The 21,907-nt window shown below is 46.3% G+C and overlaps 1 protein-coding gene across 4 annotated transcripts in view; it reads right to left on the minus strand.

The window, feature by feature from the left end:
- Positions 1-4,149: 4,149 nt before the first annotated feature.
- NALCN (sodium leak channel, non-selective) overlaps positions 4,150-21,907 on the minus strand; it is a 319,112-nt gene continuing 301,354 nt past the window's right edge. For 3 of the 4 annotated variants that reach the window (XM_045978577.1, XM_045978575.1, XM_045978578.1), the window contains 10 exons: positions 19,740-19,808; positions 18,657-18,805; positions 17,715-17,808; positions 15,922-16,054; positions 15,141-15,256; positions 13,114-13,271; positions 9,910-10,060; positions 8,123-8,272; positions 6,368-6,485; positions 4,150-5,820 (listed from right to left, as the gene is read on the minus strand). In XM_045978577.1, coding sequence (XP_045834533.1) covers positions 5,627-5,820; positions 6,368-6,485; positions 8,123-8,272; positions 9,910-10,060; positions 13,114-13,271; positions 15,141-15,256; positions 15,922-16,054; positions 17,715-17,808; positions 18,657-18,805; positions 19,740-19,808 — 1,332 coding nt within the window. In that variant the 3' untranslated portion in view covers positions 4,150-5,626. The remainder of the gene's footprint in view (positions 5,821-6,367; positions 6,486-8,122; positions 8,273-9,909; positions 10,061-13,113; positions 13,272-15,140; positions 15,257-15,921; positions 16,055-17,714; positions 17,809-18,656; positions 18,806-19,739; positions 19,809-21,907) is intronic. The other variant, XM_045978576.1, reaches the window with a different exon arrangement.

The following is a 21,907-nucleotide window of genomic DNA, read 5'->3' on the forward strand; positions in this document are numbered from 1 at the left end:
GGGCCTTAGTCCATTTCTGTGCCCACAGTTGGGTTTGCTCTCACTGAAATGCTAAACATCTCAGTGGCAGTCAGGCATTGGGAGCAGGATAAGGGATGATGATGCCTCAAAGTGACTGATTCCACTTAGTGTGATTTGAGGGTCACTATCCGCATCGTAGAGGAAATGGAGTGGTAGATACCCATCTGTGAAAGGAACACAACGAAGCTACATAATTCCTCTTGTAGGCTGGTTGGTTCTGTAACCAAGCCTTAAAATTGACATCGACATTGAATCACTGCCCACAAAAGGAGAATGAGAAACCTCTTCAGACGTGCCTCTAACAAACCATCCACAGCTTAACTCAGTGGCCAGTTAGGCCAGTCCTCTAAATGCTCAAATGGGATTCAGATATTTACTAGGCACACTACGGGCAGATTATTTTATTGAATGAGTGACATGTAGCATTGGGGATATAAATTTAATATGAAATATTAAATTTAAACCAGGCATACTGCTCAAATACAGAAAACAAGCAGATTTGGAAGCATAAGAGTGGCATTGAAATTGTTTTGCTATTTCTTTTTTTTTTAAGGTTTTATTTATTTATTTGACAGAGAGATCACAAGTAGGCAGAGAGGCAGGCAGAAAGTGAGGAGGAAGCAGGCTCCCCGCCGAGCAGAGAGCCCGATGTGGGGCTCAATCCCAGGACCCTGAGATCATGATCTGAGCCAAAGGCCAAGGCTTAATCCACTGAGCCGACCAGGCGCCCCTGTTTTGCTATTTCAATTTGGTCATTTAGCTTTTGGGATCAGATGACAGGATATATTAAAAATTGTGTTTAATTTTTATTTCTGATAAAATGCATATAAAATAAAACTTCCAAATCTAATACTTTTTTAAAAAAGATTTTATTTATTTGACGGAGAAGACACAGTGAGAGAGGGAACACAGGCAGGGGCAGAGGGAGAGGGAGAAGCAGGAAGGCCAATGCGGGGCTCGATCCCGGGACCATGGGATCATGACCTGAGCCGAAGACAGACACTGAACGACTGAGCCACCCAAGCACCCCTTAACCATTTTTAAGTGTACATTTCAATAGTGTCAAGTATATTCACGCTGCTATGTAGACAATCTCCAGAACTTTCTCATCTTGCAAAACTGAAATTCTGTACCCATTGCACGACAATTTCCCTCCTCCCCAGACCCTGGCAATCACCATTCTACTTTCTGTTTCTATGAGTTTTACTACACTTAATTCCTCATATAAGGGGACTCTTACATTATTTGTCTTTTTGTGATTGTCTTATTTCATTTAGCATAATGTCCTCAAGGTTTATCCTATTGTTACCTATATTAGAATTCCCTTCCTTTTTTTTTTAAAAGATTTTATTTGACAGACAGAGACCACAAGTAGGCAGAGAGACAGGCAGAGAGAGAGGGGGAAGCAGGCTCCCCACTGAGCAGAGAGCCTGACGCGGGGCTCGATCCCAGAACCCTGGAATCATGACCTGAGCCAAAGACAGAGGCCTTAACCCACTGAGCCACCCAGGCGCCCCTTCCCTTCCTTTTTAAGACTTGTATTCCATTGCATGCATCTACATTTTATTTTAATCCATCCAACCAAAGATGGATTTCTGGGTGCTTTCCCTCTTGGCTATTGTGAAAAATGCTGCCATAAACAGTGGTGTAAAAAATGTCTCTTTGAGACTCTGCATTCCTTTCTTTTGGACATGTACCCAGAAATGGTAATGCTGGAATCATATGGAGATTCTAGTTTTAAATGAATAAATTCACCTCTCCTGCCTTGTTTTTAAAACCATTTTAAAAAAAGATTTTTACTTGTCAGAGAGAGAGAGCACAAGCAGGGGGAGCGGTAAGCAGAGGGAGAGAACGAAATAGGTTCCCTGATGAGCAGGGAGCCCAATGCGGGGCTTGATCCCAGGACTCTGGGATCATGACCGAGCTTAAGGCAGTTGCTTAACCAACTGAGCTACCCAGGCACCTCTCCTGCCTTTTCTTTAAAAGCAAGAAGCTAAATTTTGGCCGAGATAGGGTGTGAAACTCATCAGGGATTGCACAAGGAGTAACCAGTAAATTCAGGACTTGAAACATCTGTCAAACTACAAACTCAGGGTCTTTGATCAGTACTAGCGTTTTCCCAGCTAGGTTCTTTGGAGCACCGGGCTGGTTCAGGCCCTCTTTGGCGGCTGGAGTGGGTTTGCGGGTATATTACTTTTTCTGAGGCTGCTGTAACAAAATGCTGCAGACTGGGTGGCTTACAGTGACAAAAACTTACCACCTCAGTTCCAGTTCTGGGGGCTAGAAATCCAAAATCAAGGTGTTGGCAGAGCCGTGCTCCGCCTAATGCCTCTAGGGGAGGATCCCGTGTCGCGTTCTGCAGTTCCTTGCACCTCTAGACGTTCCTTGGCTTGTGTCAGCATCACTCTGGTCTCCGCCTCTGTCTTCTCACGGCCGTCTTCCCTCTGTTTGTGTCTTCGCGTGGTTTTCTCTTCCTGGTGTGACTTTCTCTTCTTCCAAGGACGCCCGTCATACTGGATGATGGGTCCACCTCCTCTAGTGTGACGTCATCTTAACTCATTACCTCTGCAGACTCTTCCCCCCCCAAAGATAACATTCACAGGTCCTGGATGTTAGGATTTCAAGTTCTCCCTTTTTTGGTGGGGGTGGGGGGCACAAGTCAGTCACTATCAGGAGGTGAAAAGAGACCACGTGAGTGGGGTTCTCCTCTGCATCCCAACGTCAATTAAGGATGCCCGGCTTATGCTTGGTTAGTATTTGAGGAATTCTGAACGACTCTAAGAGGACCACTGCCAAGCAACCGACTGAAAGCCACTTAACTACGGTCTGGCCCTTCCTACAAAGAAGCAGGCAAAAACATCACTCAACTGGCTTTGAAAATGCTTTTGCTTAAGGCTTTGTAACTGGTTTTCTTTCTTTTTTTTTTTTTTTAAGATTTTATTTATTTATCTGACAGCGAGAGAGAGAGAGAGAGAGAGAGAGATCACAAGTAGGCAGAGAGGCAGGCAGAGAGAGAGAGGGAAGCAGGCTCCCCGCTGAGCAGAGAGCCCGATGCGGGACTCGATCCCAGGACCCCGAGACCATGACCTGAGCCGAAGGCAGCGGCCCAACCCACTGAGCCACCCAGGCGCCCGTAACTGGTTTTCTTCTACATGCCCTTATCTTACTCAGCTCGGACGGGGCACACATGGCCAGTCGCTGAAGACGAGTGCTGCTCTCAGTCGACCACTGAAAAGAGAGTGAATAACATCGGCCCGGCCATTCTCTCCATCCCTGTCCCCTCGGAGTCCCCTTGAATTGCCATATGTGCGACGCATGTGTGGTCTGTTCCCACTAGGGGCTCTGTGTCAACCATTCTGCCCCTTATGCTTTCTGGTGTGCTTGGAACCAACAGCGTCCTTTAATTAAAGGCAGTGGGTGGCATGATGACAGGATTAGTGTCAATGTCTGGCTCCCTGAGGACCAGGGAACGTTGTGGCTGAAGTGTTCCCATCTGCATAACCGGACTGTTTATGGGTTGATGAAAAATCTAAGAGGGGTAGCACTTACCTCCTCGCTTGCTGTCCGCCCTACGACTTCAGGAAATTGTAGAGCTGAGTCCCACGGGACTTGCTGGACTGTCTCACTTAACTGAAAATGGAGGGTGCTATGACTCCAAACGCATTGCTGTTGGGCCCTTTGCTTCACCCCAGAATGAACAACAGTGATGTTCTGCGAAACACCAGTTAACAGCCGTTGTAGGAAAGGCTCAGCAGTTCTGTGGGACCATAGCCGTATTACTCAAGGGCAATGAGCCAAAAAATAAAATCTCGTTTTCATGCAGCACGAGGACAGGCTCATACCCAGGCCATGTAAGACCCTTTTCTGTCTTATTGTGGATTTGAAGGGTATTTACTCAGCCTTATGGGTACGTGAAAGGAACATTCTGGCTTAGGAACTGAACTGAAATGAGTATCAGGGACAGAGCTTTTGCTAACTAATTATAGACGGAATATTCAGATAGAGAGTTTGCAAATGATCCTGATTCCTAATGATCCCACCGCCAAAACCCCCTTCCCTCATTCCACACATGAGAAAAGGTTTAAAAATGACCATCAACTCAGAGTAAATTCTTTTACAAAGGCAGTATTTATTTGATTTGCTTATGTACAAAAAGTAAACTCCAACTGAACATAAAACCAGATAAAATCCTTTTGGCCGCACTGACTTTAATTACCCATTATCCTAGAGTCACAATTAACCCCTTAAACAATAGATGGCACCACAATGCTACGTTTGTGATACAGAAAGGATTCGGCTATTTTAAGAACGTTAAATAGAGAAAAAGAGATCATAAAGCCACCTGGGGTGTCAAAGGACTTGGAGATCATCACTCCACTAAAAGAAACCATCAAAACAGCAAATCTCCAACCAAAAATAACATAGTTAAGGGCCCAGATGCACTTCTACTTGGTTGACTCAGCATAAGAGGCCCCGGTACTTGGTCATCGCGTCGCATTTTTATTTTCCCAGAGCACGTGGTGTGTGAAACAAACCCAGCTGGGTTGTGGGGTCCCTAAACTGAGTTCCAAGCAGGGTTTTTTACAAAGTTGCCATTATTTCCTTAGAAGGGTCTGGTAGCAGGGAGTCATTTTCCCTTGAACGTGGCAATGGTGTGCTGGGATCAACTCACAATGTCTTTGCGGACTTTATGGCAAAACGGACATACTCTGGGTTAGGCCATGAAGCCAGTGACAACGTCACACGCCTGAAGATTTCTTTAACAGGCTGAATCATGTAGTTTCACTCTTTTTGCTAAATGTAGTTATTGAACGGCTTTGAAAGAAACTCAACATCGTTATGAGAGCTCATCCTTCCAGTGATCTATGTACGCATTTATTCGGAACCAGCTGGCGACTTGGGCCAAATGTCTTTGCCTGGTGTCTGCACTCACAGCTCTCTAGGGAGCAGGCGACCGTTTCATTGGAGTGACTGAGGCCAGAAACAGACTTGGTCTGATCTCTCAATAGTTTGTGCCTATTTTTAAGAATAACATGAGAAGAAGAAGATACTTTTAAAAATTGAGAATCTGTAGTTTGTAAAACTACTGTCATTTTAGTATGAGCTCGGTGCTGACCTTTTCAGATCAATCGTAAATAATAAATTTTCCCAAGGGAAGTATCTCTAGGAGAAGTGGGATAAACATGAGCTAAAGCGATAGCTTCCGTACCATAAATACTAGCCTCTTGGGGCTTAGCACTCTTTCAGGGTGTGGGAATACTGCTTAAGAGCTTATACGAATATACACCTTAGTTTACACAGATAGGATATAGGAAATGTCTGAATGATCTACATCTGGTATTGGGTAATATTACAAATACTACCATTACGCGAATTTTCTGGAACACACGGTAACAACCCCTCCTAGACACAACTACGACAGACCAAAGTTTACGCCCTCCTAGGGCAGAACAGAAATCCACTAAAAAAAAACAAAATCTTGCGACGAGGTGGAATTAAAGGACATCTCAAGTCCGAACTCCTCGCTAGAGGATGTTAGACCGTGGGAGAAAAATGTCACGGAACGGGGTTCTCCATGAGACCTGTTCTGCGCTGAGTCCCCCACCTAAATATCCAGAAGATCATCGCCACTTTCGTCGCTCTCCACCGTCAGCTGCCGGGTCCACCACTTCTTAACCTCCGAACCACACGACGCCGTGTCGGTCATGGGGTTCATTTTGCACACTACGGATTTCATAGTTGTGCGCCCTGCAAACCGCAAGTTGACCGAAGACACTGAGTGGCTTATTGGTTTGGGTGCTGTGGAATTGACAAGAGTCCTATGAGCAACACGGAGCTGTTCACCCCTGCAAGCCCTTCCCGAAAAGCTGTGATGTCTCCACCAGTAACAATAACCAGTCGTGCTCAACACGCCCCCCACAGAACCTTAAGTATGAACCCCTTCTAGCTCTTGGTTCTTTATATTCATAACCTTCAAATGCATGGACTTTAAAATTATGTTCATGGACAACTTGTAATATCTTTTGAAAACATACCACCTGCCCCCATCACACTTTGAGATAATCACAAAAAACTTAACCCCCCCCCAAAAAAATCACTAAATGTTCCAATCTGCGCAAATGCGACATAGAAATATGGGTGAGTGGCTGTTCGTTAGCATATACAAAGGAAAAAAAAAAAAAAGCAAAGGAAAAGGACAGATAGTGTAAGCAATAGTGAGGGGAGTCTAAACAACTTGAGAGGCCGACCCGAATTTGAAATCCGAGACCCCAAACTCACAGGGTGTAGACGCATCTACAATGTCTACAACGCCTGAATCAATGGAGAAAGGGCCCGGAGCACACACCTGAGGGCAGCCGCCACTGCCCGAACTTCCTTTGGGGTTTCCCGGGGTCCGCGGCGTCCTGCCGGCTGCCCCCTCGGTCGGACAGCGTGGGGCTCAGGAGCTGCTGCTGGCTGCTGGTCTGCGCGGGCCAAGAGGGAGGCAGTTAGGGCCCTTTCCGACGGCTGTGCTCCCCTTCTGCCCTCTGCACCGGTCTGGACTCTCGTTTTATGGCAAGAAAGGAAGAAAGCACCCCAGGAGAACAGTGGGAGAAACAGCACCGGGGCCATAGAGTCCACAGTGGGGGAGGGAGCAAAGGAGAATGGGTTCAGAGAGTCCAGGAAAGTGAGAGTCACCGCTGCATGCGGTGAAGAGAAGAGGCGCAACTCTCCAGGTAGCGCCTCCTCCTGGCGTCCCTCAGGGATTCCTCCACTCCCGAGGCTCCGCCCCTCCCCCCAGCACCTGCGGTGTAGCCAGGGACCAGGAAGGACGGGGGCCAGCAGGGACTGCCGGGTTCGGGGGGTGTATAGACTCTTGCCAACCTGGAGGTCAGTCCTGCGCTCCGGGAAGAGAGTTCTCAGCAGGTAAAACTCCCCGACAGCCCCGAGGAGAACGAAGCTGATACCCATTAAGACGAATGTCCGAGAGAAAGGCTGAGACTCTGCACACGTTTTGCTCTCTCTGGTGCGCTGTCCCCTTCCCTTGTCCTGTCCCTGTCTTGGCCTCCACGTCACTTCAGTATCTCCTCTTGGTTTGGGGTTAGGTCTGCAGTCATCGCTTTGCCAGCCTCATCCCTGCCCGGCTGGCTGTCCTCATCCTACCCCTGCGCCGCCCGCCGACAGGGGGCAAGGCCGCTGTACAAGCCCCTAGGCCCCCTCTCCCCTCCCCCACTCCGCCTTGGCCGACTGTCCCTGCAGGAGTCCCTGTTGTCCGAGGCAGATGATCCCTACGTGCTGGGGAGCCAGCAACATGCAGTCCAGTCCGACCTGCACTTCGGAACAGGAGGTCCCCTTGGAGCCCCCGGCCGGGCGCGGAGCCTTCAGTATTTACCGCGGCCCGGTCAAGCACACCACGAAGCCTGACGCTGCCAGGGGCTCCTCTCCGGATGCTGGCTCAACTCCAGCGGGTCCGGACTGTGCCCTCATAAAGGACAGGACCTCCTGCAGCTGCTGGTCACCAGGCCAGGCTCTCCAGGGCGCCCACGCCTCTGCGCATTTGTATGGGCTGGGAATGGAAATAAGCTGCGGCCCAGTAAAAAGAAGGTCCTGGGGCTAATCCTCATGAATCCCATATGCTCTTCCGGTGCCCAACTAAGGAAGGGCAAATCCTTAATGAGTCTATTTAAGGAGGTTGGTGGCCAATTACAACCATTTTCACTGATTCTACTGCAAGTCCCTGTGACTTGGTAGAAGAGCGCATTTAGGACTGAGTTTCAGGCGAACCATGTTCTTCACCTAATATCACTGGCCTCCAGTTAAGCCCATAGAAATGCAATGTTAATTCTTTAGACGAAAACTGGGAGAACTAGTGAGTTCTGGGTATTCACAATTTTTTTTCTTTAGTATTCATACAACTCAGAATGAGATCTTTTGAAATAACCCCAAATGACTGCGAGTTGCAAAGATCCAAACATAATCTGGATCAACGCGTTCCAACTGTTTTTAACTCGGAAACTCCCGTTGGAAACACTGTCACCTTGTCCGAAACGGCTATGTGAACAGCACCAATTGATTTTTTTATTTCTAAAAATGCACCTAATAGGATGCCTCATACCCCTACCTCCGGTTGCATGTTATTATCCTGGCTGTTGGCGTTCATGTCCTCACTGGGCTGGGTGGTCTCGATACTCGGAGGATTCAGGAAGCGGCTCAGCTCCTGCTGCTGGCTCTCTCTCAGGCTGTGGATGATGCTGCAGGATTGTTGCTGTTTCTATGGAAATGTGATTATGCTCTGGGTAACAGAGAAGTCAGCGCAACGTCCCCCGTCCCCCACCACTCAAATCAGATTTTCTTCTCTCCTCTCCAAAGAACTTGTGTGCTTGACTTCCAAATAAGGATGCCTAACTAATTTCCCTATCACACTGCTAGGAAGGAAGGCTCATAGCCTGCCCAACCCATGCTCATTTGCATAACAATGGGAATAAGCATGTCCTCTGATACACCTTGTGTTGTATGTAAAATAGAATGTTTGAATAGTTAACGTAGGTGTTTTATTTTTTCCCTTCTTATTTTGCTTGGTGCTCATTAAGCCAGTAGTGACAGCCCTTTTCCTCTGCGTTGTTAGAGGCAGAAGCCTTGGGTGGATGAGTGAAACCCTTGCTCTTGTCTTGGTTCTTGGATAGAAGCAGGCCAGTCTGTTTTGGTGCACACTGGGGAGCCCAGTCTGGTGATGGTCCAGCTCTCCGTGCGCTCCTGGAGCCTGTAGTGGGGCAGGCTGGGTGGTTTTGTTTCTCTGGGGACCTTTTCTCATCCAATAGAAAGATATGTTTCCTGTAGTTGATGTTGTTCTGAGACACAGAATTTTAAAAATCTGTTAAATATAAATATTTAGTGATTAATTTGATTTTTTTCCTCTGTGAAGGGTAATTCAAAACAGTAATTATCTAGTAGAAATATCTATTGTAAACACAATGTATGTCAACATAGTATGTGTTCATTGATTTATGAGTCAGAGCATCTTATAAGCTTGTAATTCTGAAGGCAGCAGACAGATCATTAAACTCCCAGGAGAGGTGGCCTTTGTTAAAGACCAAACAATATCAATGATATGGTGGAATTTTTAGAAACAATTTAAAGGGAGTTTTGCACAATCAGTGGCCACTCAACATGTAGAGATTTGGGGCATTTTGAACAGTTGAGTTTGATAAATGGAGATCACAAATATTTTAATATCAATAAACTGCTTTCTTTTCTTTTTTCTTTTTCTTTTTCTTTTTTTTAGGGAGAGAGATGTGGGGAGGGGGTGATGGGAAGAGGGAGAGAGAGGAGACTCTTAAGTGGTCTCCACGGCCAGTGTGGAGCCCTGAGATCGTGACCTGAGCCAAAATTCAGAGTCAGATGCTTAACCAACTGAGCCACCCAGGTGTTCCTCAGTGAGCTGCTTTTTAAACATTCATGTTCTAGCATAAAAATGTGATTCAATGGGATCGTCTTATGGACTCTGCTGAAGAGTGAACGATTTTGTGGCCGTCCCAAGGGGATGAGGCCGATGTAGTCGAAGGGCCACGAGGCTAATCACAGGAGAATCTCAATCTGTTGCTAATGAAACTTTTTTCTCTTCTATTTGAAAGATTTTATTTATTTGTTTGAGAGAGAGAAAGCGAGCTTGGGGTGGGGAGAAGAGGGAGAGAGAGAATCTCAAGCAGACTCCGATGAGCAGAGAGCCCAATGCGGGACTCGATCCCAGGATCCTGAGATCACGACCTGAGCCACAGGCAGATGCTTAACCGACTGAGCCACCCAGGAGCACCCCTGCCTCCCCCCACCGCCAGAGCTCTTTTCTTTTCTCCCTCTTCTTCCTCCTTTGAGAGGAGGAAACACAAACCCAGACATCCCCAGTCCACTCACAGCTCTGATGCGCTTTAAGCACTTTTTCAGCCACATGCGGATGGTCTGCTTGGCCACCTCCTCCTCGATAGTGTACTCCAGCTGCTCCCTGGCCAGCAGCTCCTCCAACTGCAGACTCTTCCGGATGTCAACCGACCGGTAGGAGAGCATGCTGGTGGGGGGAACAGGAGAGCAGTCCACATCTGATCCTCCTGGGATCCTGACCAGTAACTATCTCAGACTCCAGAGAGGACATCACTTGGTCCAACCAAGGTAGTGTCCCTGTGCCCTGGAGGTAGCTGGGGGACCTGGGCTGGTTATGTCACCTGCTCTGTAAGATGGGCGTAGTCATGGTTCCCACTTATTAAAGGACTGAGTTAATACTTGTGAAGTGCTTACAACAGTAAGTGCCCTCTACGTGTTTGTCAAATGAATGAGTCAGGCTGGGCCCTCGTCTACATTATCAGCTGCTTAAGGCTCTGGAACATTCCTCATAGAAGGAAGAGTGCTCTCTCTATACTCCTGTCACATTCAGGTCCAGCTGGGGATGGTTAACAGGTTTGGCCAAAGGTCACACTTCCGGTTCCCTCCCCTGCCCCCATTTCCCTCTCTATTGATCTCACTCGTGCCCCTAAATCTTCCTCATTCGTTCTGGTGAATGCAAAGTCAAGGTGGAACACTCGCCCCCATTCTGACCTTGGCCCAACAGGTCCAGGCAGTGCCTCCTCAGAGCCCCGTCTGCGAGCTCAGCGCCACCTCCACAGCCCTCGTCACAGCATCGAGGTGCTCAGGAGGCCTCCCCGGGCAGCACGGGTGCCCTGACCTCTTTGCTAAGGCTCTTCCCACCATTGTGTGCTCTTCCTCTTGTCCCTGCTTCATCCAGAATCTTGTCCCTGCAGTCCCTGCTGAACTGTTTCATCATGTACTGAGCTAAAGGACAGGAGGGGCAACCAACGCCCCCATCGGCTTCGCCTGATCCGTTTTATCAGATGCCTCACCGGGTTCCAGAGGCTGAACAATAATTGCTTAATGACAGTGGTGTGTCTCTGTGCTTCGCTTTCAGCCTAATAATACTGGTCCCCAGGAGGAACAATTTGGTAAACTTTCTGAGAGAGATGGAATCCTTTGCTAATCACACGTATTTTGTGCCTCTTTTTCTGCCCTTTAGCTTGCTCCTGTAAGAAGTGAGTAGTGGGAAAGAAGAGAATTAACTTTCGAGAAGTTCTCCCAAGCCCTTCCTGTTCTGATCTTTTTTTCAAGTTTCAGTCACAAGCGTATTTCTGTGTATCTGAGCTGCTGAACGTGCAACGGGGTGAGAAGAGCTCCTGCTGGAGGAGGCCTTGACTTTTCCTGTGGCTGCACCTCTTTGAGAGCAGAGCCTACGGGACTTTGGATAGAAGATCACTTTAAATGCAAAAAATAAAATACATATGATTCCAAAGGAAACCAACTGCATTGAAATATAGTTCTCATATTTTCTTTAAAAAGATGATGCTAGAATGGGTAAAGAAGATGTAGTCTACATACACTGGGATGGTTCTCAGCCATAAAAAAAGAATGAGGTCTTGCTATTTGTGACAACATGAATGGACCTAAAGGATATAATGCTAAGTGAGATAAGCCAGACAGAGGAAGACAGATACTATGTGATTTCACTTACCTGTGGGATCTAAAAAATAAAACAAACAAACAAAGCAGGGAGAGACACGTAAATACAGACAGCAAACTGGTGGTTGTCGGGGTGGGGGGATTCTCAGGGGCTGGACAAAAAAGATGAAGGGGAGTAGGAGGTACAGGCTTCCAGCATTGGACGGATAAGTCGTGGGGATGAAAAGTACAGCATAGGGAATAGGGCCAATGATGTTGTAACTGTGTTGTCTGGTGACTGGTGTTATCTACTCTTGCCGTGAGCACAGCATAACATACAAAGTTGTTGTACACCTGAAACCCGTGTAATATTGTGTGTCAACCCTACTTCAATAAAAACAGAAGTAAAATTAATTAACAAGTAAAATGAACAAGATGGTGCATAAGTGCTTCTTTATTATTGCCTTAAATGCTAACATCTAGCTGAGGTCGAATGACCACTCTACCGCAGAAGGGAGTGTAAAGGGTATTTAAGCTATCAGCCACATCAGTGATGTGCTCTGGAAATATCGGTGATCTCTGCTGGGGACGAAGATGCACGTATTGTTAATACGGTGGTGGTTTGCTGCCTGCCTTCATCACTGAAGAAAATGCTGCATTTCAGGGAGTGATTCATGAAAATAAAGATGTGATCATTTCCAAGTCCATGGAGCTCTGGATTTTATCCATGGATTCCTGTTTAAAAAGCAGTTGTGGGTTGAATCGTTTTCCCCCTTAAAAAATAGATGTTGGAATCATAACCCCCAGTACGTCAAAATGTGATCTTTTTCAGAAATAGGTCACTGCAGATGTAATGGGTTAAGGTGAGGTCATATCGGAAAGGGATGGGCCCCTAATCAAATCTGAATGGTGTCCTTATAAAAGGGGAGATTTGGACACATGTGCACACACACACACACAGGTGCATATAGGGAGAACCTCACATGAAGACGGAGGCAGAGATTGGGGTGGCCCGCAAAGCCCCAGAAGCTGGAACAGATTCCCCCTCGCAGCCTCAGAAGAAACGAGCCCTGCCGACCCCTTGAATTTGAACTTCAGCCTCCAGGACTATGAGACAATACACTTGTTTAAACCGCTGAGTTTATGGTATTTTGTTCCCTTGGTCCTGTCTGGGTATTCCTGGAATGGAAAATGTGGTTGCCCATCCAAGCGGGGTCAACCATCACGAGAAGATCTGCACTCTAGCCCTAGCCTGACCACGGAGGCTGCGTGACCGAGCAAGTCACATGTCTCTCCAGGAGCAGCTCCTTCCCCACAAAACGAAGGGTGGCCATGTTCCCCGAGGCCCTCATCTCTCTCTCTACCTCTCCCTGTCAGGAGCTCCCTAGTCAGTAAGGGACACTTCTGGGGACATCAGGTCACTGCTTCTCCCTGCTCCTGTGTGAGACACTCACTCAGACAGGGTTCTTAAAGGCCCCTTGGAGCCTGAGCCGTGTGGCCTAGCCCTATCCCCTCAGCGATGTGCCATCTTGTGAGCCTCCTTGTCAGCTGTGTTTCACAAGGCCTTGAATGGCCACAGCTTCAGGTTCTGGGCTCGGGTAGGCTCTGTGACACGCGGTTGGGAAGACCCCCTCGTACCTGAGGACATCGTGGAAAGTGACGTCACCACCGTTATGCAGCCTCTCCATTTCGTAGCACATGTGCTTAAACAGGAGCTTGTCTTTGTCCAGATCCACCTCCAACCTCCCCCGCAGCAGCCTCAGCAGGAACTTGACCCGGAAAGTCGGAATCACGCCCTGGTGGGCAGAACACAGTGACTGGTAAATCATCTTCAGGCCATAATGATTCTCTTGGGATTCAGTTTTCACAGAAAAACAAAACAAAACAAAACCCCCCAAAACCAAAAAACCCACCCAGAACACCACCTCTTTATCCCAAAAGAGGGGCAGCAAGGAAGTTGTTGGCCTCCATGGAGGCTGGGTGAGGGGATGGATGGGAAGGGGGGGCACTTGGATCTTCTGCTGGTGTTTCTCTGGTTCTGTGGGATCTCGGAAGCTGGCAGCACTGGGAGCCTAGGAGGGTACAAAGCAGGCCCTCTGCCTCCCTGGCCTCAGCCCTTGCTTTGTCAGGCTCCTCATCTCTCGGCCATTTCACTGACTCAGCCCCAGCTCACTTGTTTCTCTAAAACACACGCTGAGTGGGTTGGTAATGAGTTATCACAGAAAAGGAGAACATTCCCGTGTCCACGATCCTCCCCTCCAATTCGCCTGGATCCCACACACTTCCAAACATTGATTCTAAGTCGTTCTTCTGGGGAATGATCACTCCTGTTCAGGTCTTCTCCATTATTCAAACAATGACATACAAGAGAACCTGGTCAGAGCAGCTCTAGGTTCTGAAAATCGAACACGTGTTACTCCCTTACAGGCAACACCACCTAGTGTCTGTGAACTCAGGCCCTGGGCAAGAGGCAGGGGCAGGGGTGACCCATCAAATCCTGTCAGTTACTGACATCTTAACCTGTGACCGGTGGGGCTCTTATTGACCCGTCCAAGGAAGTCGGGTTCCAGCAGGCAGCCATCTTGGAGCTGCAGGGGGATCGAGGGGAGATGGGACAGCGAGGCCAGATGGCCACACAGGCAGGCCACTGTCTCAGAGAAAGCCCCCTGAGCCTGGTGCCTGGGGAAGTGGGGGAGTGTCAGCGAAAGGGCGACAGTGGGGGAGGGGAAAGCCAGGCATTACCATGTGGACCTAGCTCAGCATGCCCCTTTCCCCAGCCTGTTCTGGTCTGTGGTCTTCATGCCCTCTGTGAACTCTTCCTGCAGCAAACCCCCAGATTTTCCCACAGCAGAACTTTCCTTGGTTTTCAGAAGTCGGGTCTAACAGCACCTCCCCAGCCAGACCGACATGGCCACTCCACTAAAGTGGTCTGCCCCCCAGGCTAACCCATCTCCACTCTGGTACTTTTGGCAAAATACTTATAGCTTCTTGAGATAATAATAATAATTATAATTATTGTTTCACTTATGATTAGAACAGAAGCTCTGTGAGCATGGGGGCCTTTTCATTGTGCTCATCGCTATATACCCAGTACCCGAGTGTTTGCTGAGATGAAGGAGGAGGAAGAGAAGGCACAACGGGAGATGCTGCTGCTACTTTGGCTAATTCTAGGAAATCCTGGGTAAGCTTTATGATTCAAGATTTTAAATAAGTCCCAAATAATTAAAAATAGTAACTTTCAGAAACCACTCAATAACCCCATTGCAATTCTAATCAAGACTGCTGTCGGTGGCTGGCTCTGGCTCTGTGTTACCCCATCGCTCTGGTGATTTGAACTTCACCCCTTCTTCTGCTCCCAGCCCAGGGCTGGTTTCTTCAGAGCTTCCTTGGTTTCCTTTCCTTGGTGACTTTCTGAATGTCCAAAGAAAAGGACATCCGTGGTTGGACATGAAGGGGACCATTCTGTCTCGCACCCCTCCCAGGATATTCCGCTGAACGGTCGATGGTGGCTTTCTACAATTCGCCAATGGCCATTCCAAATTCAACAGATGTCCACTGGTGACAAAAAGACCACTTAAATAGTTGAGGGTCTGTGGTCTGTCGTCTTCATGCTCTCTCAATGAGTCTCTTTGGGTTGGGCACAAAGCAGCAGCCCCCTTTCCTACCTCTCGTTTATCATCCACCATATTCCATATGATTTGAAAGTGGCGAAGATCGTTATAACTTAGAAGCTGGTCCTCCTCCGTGGAATAAAACAAGGAGAAATTCTCCACAATGATGGCTAAGAAAAGAAAAAAAAGTGAAGAAGTTAGATAATTACGCTAATCTGTCATTTTTTAGAAAGAGTAAAACATCTATTATAAATAAGGGATTTTATCACCTACATTATAAGCCAAATTTTTAAAGTGTTTTTAGTTTGTTTTCCAAGTTGGCATATTTTACACTTGGACTAAGCTATTTATCCGGCTCCCGCCTTTCCAAAACATGAGGGTCATGAGCATAAACAGACATTCTGTGTGTAGCGATAGCCATGCCAGTTGGCTTTCACTCTTAGTTGACGGTTCCAGGGCAGTTTTTAAAGGTCAGGTTGGGTTCTGGGTGGCCCCACACCTGGGGAACACCGTGTATCTTTCAAAAAACATAACTGTGATCTTTCGAGGCCATAAAGGTAGCCCTCCCTGCGATCTGTTCAACTCAACGTGTGAGAAGAGCTCTTTTGAAATTAATGATCATAATTAATAGGACAACTCTTGAAATTGCAATCAACTGTCATTTACATGCCTTTCAAAGGTCTTTTCAGCTTCTGGATCGAGAGGCAACAATTTATAATTAATGCCGTGAAACACCCACCCCAAGCAATCTGGGATAATTACTTGCAAATTGTACATAATTATCTAAGTACCTGAGCTTAAAGATATTAAAACACATTCAACGAACATCACTTACCTACAAGCAGATTTAGCATGATGTAGGCAATGATGACATAAAATGAACAGAAATACATAAGCGCCCCGGCATAATTTCCACAGTCTGTTGCCCAGTATGTGAATTCATCTGGAGTGCAAAAGGGAGGCTGGACCTACGCAGCCAAAGGGGACAAGAAGAGGGGTGGGGTGAGCATGAAGATACAGATTTCTGTGCACCCGCTGTTGTGAGGCAATGATTCCTCCGCACAGAAAATATCATTAATTTCAAAGTTAGTCTCTCAGAAGCTACATACATCGAGTACATCATCTGCGGCAAAAATCAAAAAGAATATTTCATTTATTCTCCACTTCCAGTCTCGGAGAATCTCAAGTTCATTCCATTTTAGAAGCGCAATGAAAATGACCTGATTCTTCCAAGATACCTTCTCTCTGCCACCTCCTCTAGTCCTGAATGGTAAATAGTCACTGTGATGAGAACTACAGAAAGTCAAATAAAAATGCATTTAAAAAACTTCTCTGACCTAACGAATGGGTTAAGATTTATGAAGATTTGTTACACGGAGCAGACGCACATTCAAATGGTGTAAGAAGAAACCAGGAATCCTCATTCCTGGAGCACCTTTCTGGGACACGGCAGAAGAGCGCAAGGCTCAAGTTATCAAAAGTCTTCATGCCCTTAGTGGCCCAATAAAAAGGCAACAGCTCTGAAAGACCTGGTTTCTTTCGGCTGGAGACACTACATCCCCACAGCACTCTGCTTGTTCTTTATTTAGAACTTACTTAATTCTGCCTTATATTATATCTGATTTGGTCAATTCTGTCCCCCTTCATTCAGGCGGAGTTCTTTAGCTCCTACTGTGTGCTAGATGTCTACCCAGGGCTGGAGACAGACACGTCTAAACGAGACACAGACTCTGTCCCTCCTTCATGTTGCTGACAGTCTGGAGCTCTAGGGAGCCACGGACTGCGTGTGGCTATCAAAATGTAAATGTATATTAATGAACATCCAATAGCCTTAGATAAAATTTAGAATTCAGTTGCTCGGGCACGCACTGGTCACATTTCAAGTGCTCAGAACCCACAGAGGGCTACTGAGTGGGACAGAGCTGATTGCCAGCTGCACTGCAGAAATTTCTTTTGAACAGTTGCTCTCGAGGTTGTGAGAGAGGAAACAGAGATGAAATGATCAAGCCGGTAACTCACTACAGCTGGGATACACAGTACAAAGGAGAAACACGGAGTGCTGCAGGAACATATCCCTGCAGTGAGCATGGGGCCTGATGGAGCTGAAGTTGTGTGGGAGACAGGAGGGACAGCGAGGAGGAGGGAGGAACCAAAGGGAGGGTGTGACCCTGACTGGGATCTCCTTGAGCACGCCGTGGAATCATGGGAGACCTGGCACTGAGTGCATGGCTCAGTATAAACCAGGCGCTTGGTGAGTCTCTGTTGAGTAAATTCAGTTAAAGAAGCGGAACTCCCCTGGTTGCACTTGACTGTCAAAATGTTAAAGGTGGGAGGGAGGGAACAATGCCCACAGAATGCGGATCGGCCAAATGAACCAAATGAACCAAATGAAGCCAGCTCAAGCTGGCTTCCCTGGATATTCCTCCTGCCTCTGGCCAGACACTGTAATGGAAAAGAATACACTACACCTGAACTAAAGAATACAATACACCTGAACTAAACGGCCAGGCTATGTGTTTTGCACACAAAGTCTTGATGCTAACGAGGGTGACGCTTGCCAATGTTGCTTAGCAAAGGGTTTCATTTGGTTCTAAGCTGAGGCACTGTTACGGGTGAAGAGATGTTTACCATACAGTCATGCATAATCTTATTCCAGTCTTCGCCTGTGACAATTCGGAAGAGTACCGTGATGGCTTTGCCCGCTGAAGAAAAGTTGGCATGCCTAATTAAAGAAGAAAAACCAGAAAATGGGTAATAGAGTTTGTCCTGAAGTCGTAAGGCGTCACCACTAAAACAGGTAGATTGTGGAGCAAATTTGGCTGCTAAGTTTACCATGTGTAAAGGCTGTACCCTCGTAATGTGTTTGTTACTCACTCTTGCCCTCAAGGATAGCTCTCTAAAAACCCAAACCCAGCAGGCGACACCAATTCTGGCCATGCATTTTGAATGACTGAGGGTCCCAGCTTTGACAAGTGAAAGTGATTCCTTCTTTCACGTAGAGTTTGCTATAAAAAGTGAAGCTGCTGTGGATCAAATAAGTAATCTCTGCAACAAGGCACACTGGCATTTAATTTGTTGTATGCGGCGCTTCCACGAAATTTAAGATAATCTTTGAAAAATGCTTTTCCTACCTAGTAGCCATTTTGGGAATTATGACTTCCCATGTTGCGCTTTAAAAAAATAAATAAAAAGAAAAAAAACGGAAAACCCAGGGTCATCTTAAAGTGTCATTAAAAAGAGAATATATTGTTTTTTGGCAGTAGATGGATAGAAATTCACCAGGACATTTGAAGTGGTTATTACTGCATGGTGGTAGATGTGGAATTATGGATTCGTGTTACATTGTGGGACTATTATGGCAATAAGACTTCTAAAGTCAATATGTAGGCTGTTTTTAATTAGAAAAATGTCATTGAAAATGTGACCAATTTATTTCGTTTTCATTTCCGACTGATTGCTTCCCCTTCCCTTTCGCCTTTAATAGACAAAAGCCGTTCGGATTGTTAGTCATGGCTTCGTGATGAAAAGAGTTTGCTTGACGAATGACTAAACAGAAGAATACACACCCACCTGTTAATGTTCTCTCCGTATTTCACAGTGCCGAATAAAACAACTCCGGCAAAAGCGTAACACAGGAGCAGTAAGAACATCCCCACTATGATGAAGAAGCTCTTGTACATGCTGACGACCACCGTCAGGAGCAGCATCTTCAGCGTTACCTGTGTGGAGGTGCCGGTGCGGAGGAGAAAACGAATATTTAATTCACTTCATGGGGCGAACCTGGCACGTGAATGACGGGTACGCAGGTTGGCACAACAGTGACCCTCATTGGACAACTTGCTTTGAATTAATTCTTATTAAAGGGTATTAAATCTGAATATTATTAAAAAAAAAAAACCAGAGAGAAATTCAACTTGTATTTCAAACTGTTCAGCCTTTTCACCAAATTCATAAAAGCTCTTCCTCTAAAATTCCTAGCCTTCCATTTTCGCTTCTCTTGCTGCCGAAGTCTCTGTGAGGAGGGCTGTCCATTTTTGGCCTCTCCCCCCGAGTTGCCTCAGGATTCTTCCACAAACAGATGTTCACAGAAATAAGCCTAAACAATGACAAAACGCTAAATGGCATCAAACACTGAATGTACCAAATATGGGCATTTCCAGAATGTATATGAAATAATGTCAGTAATGAAAAAGGAAGCAACTTTAAACAATGAAAATTAGATGCCAAGTGTATGCATGAACAAGAAAAAGAATATAAAGAAATCTAGGATCATAGAACCGTGAAGCTTCGTTAAAGACTATTTTTCTTTGCAGTAAAGTAACTTTGTGACAAAAAAACAATAAAATTAAAGAAGTATTAAGACCACTGGTTTTTGCTTTCATGCCTAATATGTTATCTTTAGTTGATGAATGAGCTCATCTAGTAAATATGAAGAGTAAAAAAACAGCATAAATGTCAGGAAACATATCACAAGATAACTAAACTACTGATTCATTTAAAAATTTAATATTTGCTCATTTGGACTTGGGATGACCAGCATCCCAGGTCAACTTCAACCCTGAAGACCCAGAAGGACAGCTGAAGTCAATTAGGCTTCGCTCCTTTTTTCTGTGCATATGTAACCTTTGATAGTATCCTTTACAACGTACTCACATGCTTTCCACAGATAGAGAAAAACCGGAAGACAATCACGCAGGCACCCATCATGTAGGTATACGCGTTCTGAAATTTAAACCGAGAAGAGCCGCTCGTAATGTGTGCAAAAGATCTTGTTTTCATTTTAAGTCTTCTGTGAAGTCTACTGAGTAATTAGCTTAATAAAATGTGAAAATTCTTATAAGAAATTTATCTTTAAAAGGTACTGAAAAGGTCACTGCCAAAACTCATGAATAAATATTAGCTATAAAATCAAATCTTAAATGAAACTTCACTCCCTGTTTTGCTCAGCTGAATTCTGTATTTTGAAGCTTATCTTACATAAAATCGTGACCAGTTCCTTTGAGGAGCAAGAAAAACTTAGGGTAACAATGCAACATGAGGAAGCCAAGTGAGACCGGAAGTGCAGGAATTTTGGCAAAGGAGGAGGTGTGGTGTTGGAAAAGATGGCGGGAGGTCAGCTTTCCCCTCTCTGGAGGTCTCTCAAGACTCTGAGGACCAGCTGGCCACATTCCTGTAAGCTGATTTCAGAGATGTCTACCCTGCCCAGAAACACGTCCCGCTCATTCTTCAAGTGTGTGATCAGCAGCAAGAGATGACTGGGTGTGCTTTATGACTAAGAAAGCTTCATCCCGGAAACAAAGATCCCATCAGCTAGAACCGCAATAACAACTGTGGCATTAAACTCATGCCAAGGCATGATTTTTCTTGAGGAGCCTTGCCTAGCCAAGTGACAACAGTCCCATATGGGCCCCTGGGAAGGGGGTCCAGTGATATCTTTGAGGAGAAGGAAATGAATATGTCTGCACAGAAATAACTTCGGATGGGAACAAGGACTGGATCTTCCTTCACAATAGACAGCAAAATAGCGTGGAGGATGAGCATCCTTCCAGAACTAGACGTTCTTGGAGGAGAACAAAAGCATTCAGGGAGAACAGGCAAGTTGGTCTTTTCGGTGTAAGATGTCCTCTCTGGGATATCCAGAATTAGGAAGCCTGTTCTACTCTTCTGCTTGGACCAAGCAGCTTTTGAATCCATTTGTCTAGGGAGAGATTAAAAACATGGACCTTGATGCCCCTTTCCACATTAGTTCCAAATCTGTTATAGATGGCTTCTCACTTTGCATTCTGGAAGTGACGACACCCAATGGCTTCTGGGAGGATGACCCTCATCCTTTACCTGGTCCTGAGAGGTGCCATCCAGATCTTGTGCCACGTTCCCCTTGCCCCTTCTACTCCAGGCACGATTTCCCTCCCACAGCATTCCATCATATGCTCGTCCTACAGACTAAACCTGCCATCACTTCCACAGGGACACTTCTAGGATCTCTCTGACGAAGCCACCTCCCACCGCTTTGTGTCATCCCGGGAATGTGTGTCTCTCCTCCGTCTGCCTCCGTATGGTTGTAACTCTTACTGACTTGGGAGTATTCCCATGAATGCCTACCTGCAGTTGTCCCAAAGTCCCCCCCCAGCCTCTTGGATCGTGACTAAATATTCTGGCTTATAACTTTAAAATAAAACAAAACACCAACTTCCCAAGCTGTGATGCCCACAAGGGCGGAAGATGCCTTTCTTTGTTCACTGCCTTCTTCTCCATTCCCAGCACGGTGACTGCCCATCTTTACTGCTGCAAACCATTTGTCATTGGGGGAAATGGATCAGGGTGACTGAAAACCCATGGAGGCTTGGCACAGTCCCTGACGTTGAAGGTGACTGTTGTTTTAAGAAGGACACTCAATACCTACCTGCCTGAACAGACCAATTTCATATGAAAGCATGTCCTCTGTAATGTGTAAATGGGTTCTGTGTGTGATGGCTTGTTTGTGGCATGATCCTAACATTGGTGAGGATCGAAGAATGGATAGAAGAGAGCAGGGATATCTGATAATATTACTTTTGTCTGGGGTCAAAGAAGACTAACAAAAGAGAAGGTACTTGTGATAATGCGCTATGGGTTTGTATACTCTTTACAGTTAGAAGAACTTCATGTGCTTGATCTCTGTAGTACTCATATGGAATGGATAAATTATGAAGTTGTATCCCTAAGTTCAGAGCAGGGAACAAAGGATCACTGAAGACAAACAACCCTATCAAGGCTGGAAAATGTTGGAGCCAAGAGAAGGGGCTTCTGGAGCTCTGCTGTCCAGTACGGCACCAGCCCCG

This window comes from Meles meles, chromosome 14 (assembly GCF_922984935.1).
Source record: "Meles meles chromosome 14, mMelMel3.1 paternal haplotype, whole genome shotgun sequence".
Lineage (NCBI taxonomy): Eukaryota > Metazoa > Chordata > Mammalia > Carnivora > Mustelidae > Meles > Meles meles.